This window comes from Pimephales promelas, chromosome 2 (genome assembly GCF_988280905.1).
Source record: "Pimephales promelas chromosome 2, fPimPro1.hap1.1, whole genome shotgun sequence".
In the NCBI taxonomy this organism is placed as follows: domain Eukaryota; kingdom Metazoa; phylum Chordata; class Actinopteri; order Cypriniformes; family Leuciscidae; genus Pimephales; species Pimephales promelas.
Window position 1 is genome coordinate 18,210,902 of NC_142770.1, and position 11,382 is coordinate 18,222,283.

Consider the following 11,382-nt stretch of genomic DNA (forward strand, 5'->3'; position numbering starts at 1 on the left):
AAAAAAAATGAGACAAGTGAAGTAAGTGAACTTTGGATATGTAGTGACAGGCAGAATCATCACAATACTGTAACACAAGCACAAATCATCACTCACGTCTACCTTCAACAAGATGTGCACTATAAGAGAGCTTTTACACATTCAAATCATGTTGGTGTTTGCACAACTACACAAAATGTTAAAAATGGACTAAAAATAACAGAGTAATTATAGAGTGATATCTAATAAAGCCATCCAGCTGTTTCCAGGAATTGAGTCATTGGAACTGGAGGTGAGTAATGGAAAGAAACTCCTTAACCTTGTTGGGTGTTCTGTAAAACATTATTACAACAGTTAATTAAAGGTTGTCTCCAAAAGCACTTGCAATATGAAGAATGTGTTGATCACGCTGTTAACATTGCTAAATGTACTTACAGCTCAAATAAAATATAAGGCCACCCCAATACACAGAGTGGAAATGATCATTACGATCATCTCTGGTTTGTGGTTCGAACCTTCATTTGCGTTTTTTGGATGGTGCATTTTTTGTCTCTCTGAAAGACAAAACAAGGTTCAGTGATAAACACACAAGTGTATCCTTTTATGTTTCTATGGTAGAATAGATGTTATAAGAGGGTGCGAACATTTTTGGCATTTGGTTATACACACCTTTAATCAAAAGCTCAACATTCTGGACAGATTTCAGCACTGAATCCTGTGTGATGAAGCATATGTACTTTCCTGCATCAGTGTGTTGAAGATTGTAGAGTTTAAGTGAGAAGTTTCCATTCAGATACTCCTCAGGGAAGGTTTCAGTTCTGTTCTTGTATGCCGGATTCTGTGCGTCTACGGAGTCTTTACCCTCACTAATGTAATATACACTATGTTTGTTGTGTCTCCACTGCACAGTGATGTCTTGAAGTTTAAGCTGATGTTCTTCGGACGAACACGGTAAGACAGCAGAGCCTCCGATAAAACCCTCAGCGGTTTCCTGCAGAGACGCTGAAAACAGAGAGAAGTTATATAAAAGAAGCAAGTATGATTTAGCAGACAAGAAAGGTCGAAATTTGCTTCTGAAATAATTGTTCATTTTAGCACTCACCTTCATTTATTAAAAGAAGCTCAAGCAGGGAATAAAATAAAACCCATCTGTAAACACAGAAAAAGATGTTAAATGCAGACGACATTATAGGTGGGATCAGTAGTTTTTTAAAGGGTTATTTTAAAGGGTGGAGACTTGAATATGTATTGAAAGTGGGTCATATATGTAGAAGAATAGTATCATAAATTTCTAATTTGGGTCCTTTTTGGCGGATAAAAGGCAGAAAATGACTTTTTAGTGCTTGTGGAATGTAGACAACAATCCCCATAGCGCATTGCAATGCTCCGCTCTGCAGGCCACTCCCACTACTCCCCCCATCAAGCTAGACTCTAGAGTCTAGAGTTGAGCTCCACTCTACGCTACTGCCTGGAAATCATTTCGCACAATGAAATCAGGTAATGCGCGATAATATAATATGACGACGTAAGAGCGTCAAGGCGGCGCCCGCGCCATCAGCCAATGGATTGGCGTGATTCTATATGGGCTTCAGACAATCGGCACACTTACTTTGATGTGTAATTTTACACGTGAAATGCAGCCAAATCTTGGAGCATTTTGTCTTCTTCATTAATCCACTCGCTATCAGACGTTCCGGGAGTCTCCCGCATATTGATAATGGCTCCCTGAAGCCCGCAAATTAGTTCAAATCTCCCGAAATCTAGAGCGAGTGAGCAAGAGTGCGCATGCGAGACAGATCAGACTGTGCTCCAAACCGTATAGTGCGCGCACGAGGGAGAGAGTGAGAGACTTAGTGTGTGTGCGCCTCATGACACAGAGACTCAGGCACCGAAATTTTCGTTTCGTTCTTATTCGGTCTGGTTATTACCGTTTACGTCGGAACCGGTTCCCTATTGGCAACCTAATCCATAATGCATCCGTCTGCGTATTCAGTACCTTCGTCCATATTTTCAAAAAGTTTCTGCCGGTGAAATCAAACGCACTGGCACTGATCTGTGATTGGTCTGTTAGCGCATTAGGTCCAATCCCCTATGGGCGGGTTTGAAAGGGTGGGGACTAGTGCTTGTAGTCTGTACAGAAATCCCCCCCTTTTACACTTTCTCCTACAATGACATAAAATTACGATTTGTGCGTCATTGTAGGAGAAAGTGAAAAAGGTAAATAGCGGATTTCTCTCGTCTCAGTGGAAAATGAGAGAGTGTTGCACGACCATTCAATAGTATGACTGGGTTTCTAACAATGGAAATCTTAAAGGGTTAGTTCACCCAAAAATGAAAATTCTGTCAGTATTTACTCACCCTCATGTTGTTCCAACCCTGTAAGACCTTCGTTCATCTTCGGAACTGTACCGCAGAGTATAGATTTTAATGAATTTACAAAAACACATACAGATCTATACTGCCGTAGAAAGGCAAAACGCCGTACCATCATGTTTGGTCAAAAATGAGTTAGTGTCATTTTTGTGGTATTTGAGACGTCCTTTATCATGAGTATAAATATCGTGAGTCAATTTGATTGTTTTAATGAGAAAATAAAGGGCATCCAAAACCATATGAGAAACCAAGGCAGAACGCCTTTGTTTACCCTGGCATCAAGAGATATGTTACGGTGCCGCTGTGTTACTGTACTCTGGGTTTGTCATACTGTCAAATTTGTCCGCTCTTTAACTGTGTCACCAACCACATAACATGCACATAATTCATCTTACATACAACACAAAATTTTATTATCAGCTAGTTTGCGAGAACATAATACCACCAACTTTGCTGACCAGACAAACTGATAAGTATGCAATCAGAAACAAAGCAAGGTGAACAAGCCATAGATGGTATGCAAGCTAATAAGTTGTCATAAATGTTGTTTTTCTTTCAGGACGATTGGTTCAGATCTGTAAATGTCAGTGACGGAGCTAAATTTAATTTGTGTCATGTAAATTAGCGCTAACGTTCATGCCAAAAACTAATTATTAAATGCACAGGCACCCTACCTTTCCAAGCCATCCGATTTAATCCATGGAAAATACATAATCCATAACAATGCATGTCACTGTATCCACAACAATCCATACGTGTTTGAGTCATATTTCCTTCTTGCAGACATTCATGATCTTACTTACACAAATCCATAGCACTAATAATCGCTAACGTCCGTACAAAGTAGGCTATCCTACATGGTAAAAGTAGCTTTTTTTTCTGTTGACTGTCTATTTGATCCATCTCAGAATTAAAAAGCAGTAATCCAAGTCGAGTTTGTTGACTGTGCATCTTGAGCAGTTCGTCACCACACCAAACCCACCACACCCCTTCTCCCCCAGTTCTCCCCTCCCCTCCCTTTTTTCGCATAGACATGAAAATCGCTATCCAAACTAATGGTTGTAATTCAAGAATGCTTTGTAATAGACCCATGGACAAGTTGTGTTCCAAACTTTAGGTTGAAAAAATGAGCATTCACTAATTGTATTTGGGCGCTGTAACAAACTTTGTCAGATGAACAGCCAAGCTTCCTTACTGACCATATAAGGGTGCCTCTATGTTCATATATGCTTTGAGTGATCTGAATTCTGAACAAAGAATTTCCATAATTTGCATACAATTTATGAAGTAGAAATCCTATTCAGAAGTAGGATGAGTGGTTGGGCAGTATTTGGTTTGAATTCAACCTCTAATAAACACATAAAACGAGCATATAGGCTATGTGTGTTACAGCTGGCAGCCGCATCACAAATCGAGAATCCATAATTTTTTGTTCTTATATATATATATATTTTTTTTTAAATTCCGACTTTAAAAAATAAAATTGAATTGTGTTATTTTTTAACTCTTGGTATGAAAACAAACTGAGCTTTCTAATTTCATGATTTTTCATGTTTATTGCTTTTTCAAAATAAAGGCCTAACGATGCCTAATGAATATGACATATTCTTGTTGCAAATTTATAAATTACGTTTAATTAATTATTACTCTATCTTGCATTTAAATAAATATACTTTTGTATTCAATTATAATTAAATTATCTTTATTGTGAAAATATTTCTTGTATTTATTCATACTGTAGGCTACTGCAAAGTAACTTATCTGTCATACTGTTTAACTGTGTTAGTGTTGCTGCACTATCCTGATCATTATAGCACTAAATAGGAACAACCATAGGTCTTCTATATAATTTAAAACACATACCATGATGACTAGACTTGGTTAGGTGTACTTATGGATGTAAGTATGGAGAACAACAAGCAAAAATTGATTATATGTCAGTTACTGCCTTTTGCCTTTGCACGACTTCTTATTTTTGGCACATGATACAATGGCAGAGTACAGTAACTGCCAAAAAAGGGGTCAAAGGTCAATTTTGAGCTCAAGATTTTTTGCATACAAACTTTTCTTCATCATAGCAACTAGTTGTCAAATTTTGGGAGTCCTACCTATAATACTTTTGTCTGGACAGAACAGAAACTTTAAAGTCATTTTTCTCAGTTTCACACTCTAGCGAGTTAAGGTCTTTTGCCTTTGCAGGGCAGTATACACATGCACTCACTCAAAAAGGAGCACAAAACGCAAGGCTCGCAAAGGAAGGAAAAATGCACAGGCATGGAGAATTGCACCCACACCAGAAGCCTCCCCAACGGAACCTGAAGTCGCATGACTTATGTGTCGCAAGTTTACTCTCACATGATATAGTTCCGTTGGAAAAAACCCAGATTGTAGAAGGAACAATGTAACCCAGTTCAGTATAAATATGACTGCTCTTTCGCTGCTAGTTGTTGCATCCTTGATCGAGATCTTGCGTGCATCCCTGAAGGTAATAACTCTTCAGTCCAGTTTATTGGAAAAGTTTTCATCTAATTGCTCTGATGTAAGATTTTAACTTGATATGCTCTGAACAAGACCAAGTTAATTTTCTCATCTGTTGCTTGAACTGTATACAAGGTATATAGCCTTTGTAATTGTGCCACTTATACAGGACTGCCCTGTTAAATTTGGATATACTGAAGTATTATAATCTGTAACCTTTTATTATTTTGCTACAAATCCGAATGTGTAACCAGTATTTTTATCGTTTGTACAAATACATTTTTATTTTTCTATAAAGACAAAAGTGGTATAGTTTTCACTTCAGTGTATATGAGACAGTTCTATAAGCAATAGTCAGAGCATTAGAATCATTCTTGCAAGATCAAGAAGTCACCAGGACCCCACGGAATCTTCTCCTAGGAGGGTGAGTATGAATTGAATTAATGGTTGTTAGGAATAAGTTATTGTTTCACATGAGTGTAGGGATACACCTAGATTTACTGGTATAGGTTAAATGAGCTAGAGTGGATGTTTATACAGAAATTCTGACCTGACAGCAAAAGGCCACCTGGCTACTTCGATACCAGGGGCTCTTCAGGAGCTGAGGTAATACCAGATCTCACCACAGAACACAAATTAAGATATTTAAGATATTAAGATCGCTCCTGCATACTAGTCCATAGGCTTCTTGAGGGAATGACTTGCTGTCCCCGAAAAGTCATTAAAGGATCGTTAAAATAGTCCAAGTGACTACAGGGGCTCAATCTTAAGTTTATCAAACGACAAGAACACTTTTTGTGCGCAAAAAAACAACAAAAATAACGACTTTATTTCAACTATTCATTTATTTCTCCCTCTGCGCGAGTCAGGTTACTAGTTTAATAGCGTAAGCTTCTGTTATTGTACGTCACACGCATCACACACACGACCAGCGTCGGCCAATAGTGAGCCTACGTGTGACGTAGCTCTACGCAATCACACTACGTTAACTGACTTACAGGCTCATGGAGAAGGAAGTGAATAGTTGAAATAAAGTCGTTATTTTTGTTTGTTTTTGCGCACAAAAAAGTATTCTCATCGTTTGATAAAGTTAAAATTGAGCCACTGTAGTCACTTGGACTATTTTAACGATGTCTTTGATGACTTTTCGATGCCAGCAATAGTCATTCCCTCAAGAAGCCTATGGACTAGTATGCAGGAGCGATCTTAATATCTTAAATATCTTAATTTGTGTTCCGAAGATGAACAAAGATCTTACGGGGTTGGAACAACATGAGGGTGAGTAAATACTGACAGAATTTTCATTTTTGGGTGAACTAGCCCTTTAAATATGCCGTTGACCAATGTTGATATTTGAAACCAACCCTAACAAACACACCCCTCTCTTTATTGCTCCACCTCCAAAACTCTCACTCCAAAACGCCCGTCCCGAGTCGGTCTTTAAACCCTGATCTCTGCAAGCGAGGCGAGTGCAATAACAATGATGCTAAACACCGCATTCACTAGCAGTCGTCAGCTGGAATCACACCAGCTGTCCTCCGTTGCGCACGCAATACATGAGTGCATGTCTGTATCCAGAAGCGCAACTGAATAATGCTTCACGAAAAATAAAGCAAAGATGATAACCGAAAGACAATTAACGTACACTACACAATGGTAATTACAAACATAAGTTGGTTGTTAGTTGCCAACAGCACAGCAGACACACAATGACACACCCAGTGTTACTCACATATGTAGTGAATCAAAGCAACATCTGTTTGCGTTTAGGCCTCCAAGTAAATTAAGGAAACGGCATTCACAATCCATGTAACACCAGCTGTTTTGTCCATATTATCACGTTATTTCATTTTATTAGTCATGCTTTTGAAACAAGACACAAAAGCTTTAATAAGGGCTTGGCTTGTTGTTCTAATTCATCTAAAAATAAAAGATATTATAAAATAAATATGTGTTGGGAAGAAAATATATAATTGCCAATAATATTTACATTCATATCTATGTAATATGTTTTAGTGTAGATTAGTTGACCTATGTAGAAAAACAAACATGTTGGCCTACCTCCTGACATTTCCAGATTTTTGGCAGAAATCCATGCTGGAAACAATGAATTGTAACACAGAATGTAGTCTATACTGTAGACTCTCAGAAATATCTTCAACCTACAAAACCAGACAACTCCAGTTACGTGAAGTAAATCCTGCCACAAAAAACCCCCATCTCACTCGTTATTACTCATTCTTTACAAACAAGAACAATTCACACAATGATTTTATATATAAATACAGAAAGCTTTTGAGACAAACCTTTGTTACAACCTTGTCCACCCAGCGATTCTGTGAAAATGAAATTAGGTCAGTATTCCCACAGCTCTTCTTCACATTTACTTCTCCTGAGTCACTTCTTCACAGTCCACTTCCCGTAAACCATAAAAAAACTAATAAACTGAAAAAAACTATGAAACTTCCTGACAAGCAGTTTCAATCTTCACTTGAATTAATATATCCAATTGTTCTATCTGCTCAGTTCCTGTAATATATTTTAAAAATCATGAAAGTGCGTATCTATACCACAAAATTCATTTCTCGTGCTATTTATAAGCCAAAAAATGTGTTTGCATTTTTCAAAATGGGCATATGCGCACTGTAAACCCATTGGAGGGTTGGGGTGGGGAGTGTGTGCGTATTACACGCCAAAATGTGCGTATCATATGCACGTGAAAACTGCGTATCGTACACGCAAAACTATTTTTAGCTTATAAATGGCACAGGAAATTAAATTTGTGGTGTATATACGCACTTTCCTGAGATTGTGTTGATTTAACCCCTCTTTCCAAACTTGCTTTTTCTACATCATGAAAACTGCCATTACAGATTCTTTGGTAAATTTGTGGTTCTACAAAAACCGCCGGTCTGAGTATTTCACAATCTGCTCAGTTACTGGCATTTTCACTCACAACCATTTCTAGGGTTTACAAAGAACGATGTGAAAAGGGCAAAACATCCAGTATGCGGCAGTCCTGTGGGCGAAAATGCCTTGTTAATGCTAGAGGTCAGAGGAGAATGGGCCGACTGATTGAAGCTGATAGAAGAGCAACTTTGACTGAAATAACCACTCGTTACAACCGAGGTATGCAGCAAAGCATTTGTGAAGCCACAACACACACAACCTTGAGGCGGATGGGCTACAACAGCAGAAGACCCCACCGGGTACCACTCATCTCCACTACAAACAGGAAAAAGAGGCTACAATTTGCAAAAGCTCACCAAAATTGGCAGTTGAAGACTGGAAAAATGTTGCCTGGTCTGATGAGTCTCGATTTCTGTTGACATTCAGATGGTAGAGTCAGAATTTGGCGTAAACAGAATGAGAACATGATCCATCCTGCCTTGTTACCACTGTGCAGGCTGGTGTTGGTGGTGTAATGGTGTGGGGGATATTTTCTTGGCACATTTTAGGCCCCTTAGTGCCAATTGGGCATCGTTTCCTACCTGAGCATTGTTTCTGACCATGTCCATCCCTTTATGGCCACCATGTCCCCATCCTCTGATGGCTACTTCCAGCAGGATAATGCACCATGTCACAAATCTTGAATCATTTCAAATTGGTTTTTTGAACATGGCAATGAGTTCACTGTCCTAAAATGGCCCCCACAGTCACCAGATCTCAACCCAATGGAGCATCTTTGGGATGTGGTGGAACGGGAGCTTCGTGCCCTGGAATGCTGGAATTTCTAAAGAATGCTTTCAGCACCTTGTTGAATCAATGCCACGTAGAATTAAGGCAGTTCTGAATGTGAAAGGGGGTCAAACACAGTATTAGTTTGGTGTTCCTAATAATCCTTTAGGTGTTGTTCATTTAAACTGACTTTTATTTTTTGTCATTTACAATATTGACACCTGCTGGACTGTTGTGCCTTTTATTTATTTAGAGTGTTGGCTTTGACTTCCTCAGATTGATGTGGCTAAAATAACCCTCCTAAAAACCCAGAGTCCAGCTTCACCTACAAAGCAGTGTGAACCAGACCACATCATGTTGAGGATCCTAAAGCTTCACCTCTGTGAGTTTATTATACATGAAAATCTTTTCAAATGCATTTGACATGTTATAATGAACACATTTTAAGTAAAATACTCCTAAATATTTTTCTCCTCATAGATCTGTTCATATTGTGTCAAGCTGCAGAGACTTTAACTGATCGAGTAACAGATTTGGGTCAAAATGCGACGATAAACTGTGATCTTGATGATGCAAAAGAGGTGACATGGCTGTTGCTGAATCTACCTGGTCCTCCGGTTGTGATATTACACTCCTTCTTAAACCCTCCAACAGCATTTTACTACAAAAATACCTTCCGGCACAAATATTCAGTGAAATCTGCACATCATCTGTTCATAAATAGCATCTCCATTGAAGAGTTGGGAGTTTATTACTGCATGGACACAGAAACAACTGTGAAATTCAGCAATGGCACCAGACTACACATCATTTGTAAGTGAATGTATCCTACACCATTACAAATATAGTAGCCTGGTCAATATTTGAAGTGGCTCAAAACCTTTCATCAAATTTATACAGGAATTTTGAACAACACCCATTCTTGTCTTAGTTTTGGTCCACTTCAAATGTTGACTACTGTATTTGTTATTGAAACTAACATTATATTAATAGTAACACACATATTCACAAACATTTGTATATTTGACAGGGGTGCGTCAAGATGTTTTAGGTTGGGTGTAGGCTACTGTTTTTTTTTTTTTTGGGGGGGGGGGGAGGGGGGGGTTGTCATGACCCAGCACCCCAACTTCCCGCACCCCTGATATTCGAACACTTTTTCTTTACAGACCCGACTCAACCCACAGAATCTACAGTAAACCTACCGTGTCCGAATCACACAGTAGTGGAGCAGCATGATGATGATGAGCCGTCGTGGTGGCAGATTGTTACTATCATATTTGGTCTGATCAGTTCTATTCTAGTCATTGGGTTGATAGGTAAGTTGGTTTTCGAAAATATTACAATTAAATGTTAATATTACAAGTAAATGTGTAAAGAAACTCTATTTGTAAGAATAATGAACATAGGTTGGCTAATGTTATTTTCCACTAGGCTAGTTCTTAATGTGTGATTTTTCTTATTTTATTTTTTAGCATTCTTTGTAATGATTAAGTATTTTCCCTAATGCAACAAACGAGCTCATGAAATGGACTCACAGGAGAAGTTTCAAGTGTCCAGACGTCCCTGTTTCACAACGTGTGTCCTGGACCATTTTTCCATTTTTCGCATGTAAGCAGCCACAACAACATACTCGCGTTTTGCATTCACAAGAGTTTCCGCTCATCATCTACATAGAAAGTATCTGCTAATGCTAAAGTTTACAGTATATATTTTAATAACAACCATGAATGATAAAATGCTTATTAGGAGTGCTGAGAAATAACGAACGATATGCATTATGTATTACAACATATTGTGTTTAGGCTATTTTCTATTCAACATTTCAACATTTGGAATTGCCATGCCATTAAGCATTCGCTAAAGTCATCATAATAAAATTGCTTGAATATTAGCCTACATATGGCTTTGCGTTTTGTTTCATTTTTTTCATCATGAACAGTTTGTTCTTAAAGACTTAAAAGTCTTCTGCTATAAAATCACATGTACGTTTGTAGAGTCGAATGTCTTCAAGCATGTAAGCCGGCTCTTATCATTTTCTATAGTTTTAGAACAACATACGTAGGCTAACACTATCTGAACTGTTTCATATTGTGCTTAAAGTGATAGTTCACCCCAAAATGAAAATTCTGTCAGTATTTACTCTCCCTCATGTTGTTCAAACCAGTAAGACTTTCGTTCATCTGTGGAACACAAAATCACTCTGGATCACTCCTTCGTAGGCTTCTTAAGGGACCAAAACTTGCCAGCCCAGAAAAAGACTTTGTTAAAAACTTTGCGTATATCAAGCGACAAGAATACTTTTATGTGCAAAACAACAAACAAACAAATATTTATCTTTATCAAGATGTCCTAAGAAGATATTTGTCCCCATTTTGGTCAAGACAAGGTGGATATATTGTCAGAGACCAATTTAGCCCAACCACATTCAGACCTCTCTAACCAATGGGAAATGTTGTGTTTGCAACGGCAAGCCCTACGGCAAACTCTTTACTCTTTCAAATTTAATTTAGAGATTAGACATAACTTAGAATGAAAATTCACTGCATCTATTTTGAAAAGTTTCTGACCTCATAATGTTCAATCAAGATCCCATAACAAGACTTTCCAGTGAAAATGTTTTATGCAGGACATTGGTGATGTATGCAGAACCCTTCCAGCCATTTAGTTTTTAGTTTTCCAAGCATTTCATTTGAGAAGCCAAACGCCTTCACAGTAAAAATGTTTTACAGTAATGTAAAATCAACAGTAACTTACTGTAAACAGCGTATACAATAGAAAACTGTTAAGAATACAGTGATAATGATGTGAAAATGACAAAATCTAAAGTAACATTGTCCTCAGATTCTTCACTAAGGCATTGTTGAGAATACAGTA

The 11,382-nt window shown here is 38.0% G+C and overlaps 1 protein-coding gene across 1 annotated transcript; it reads left to right on the forward strand.

Annotated features, from left to right (window-relative positions):
• The first annotated feature begins 6,085 nt into the window (after positions 1–6,085).
• Positions 6,086–10,406, forward strand: LOC148995837 (uncharacterized). The gene is made up of 5 exons (XM_089117573.1): positions 6,086–6,108; positions 8,785–8,890; positions 8,989–9,321; positions 9,675–9,824; positions 9,981–10,406. The coding sequence occupies exons 1-5, from the start codon at positions 6,103–6,105 to the stop codon at positions 10,010–10,012; spliced, it is 627 nt and encodes a 208-aa protein (XP_088973699.1). The 5' UTR covers positions 6,086–6,102; the 3' UTR covers positions 10,013–10,406.
• The last annotated feature ends 976 nt before the right edge of the window (positions 10,407–11,382 follow it).

Excerpts from the sequence above, each read along its gene's own strand:
- LOC148995837 (XM_089117573.1), top strand. Across the intron at positions 8,891-8,988 it reads GATCCTAAAGCTTCACCTCT|ATCTGTTCATATTGTGTCAA; the intron begins GTGAGTTTATTA and ends TTCTCCTCATAG. Across the intron at positions 9,322-9,674 it reads CACCAGACTACACATCATTT|ACCCGACTCAACCCACAGAA; the intron begins GTAAGTGAATGT and ends TTTTCTTTACAG.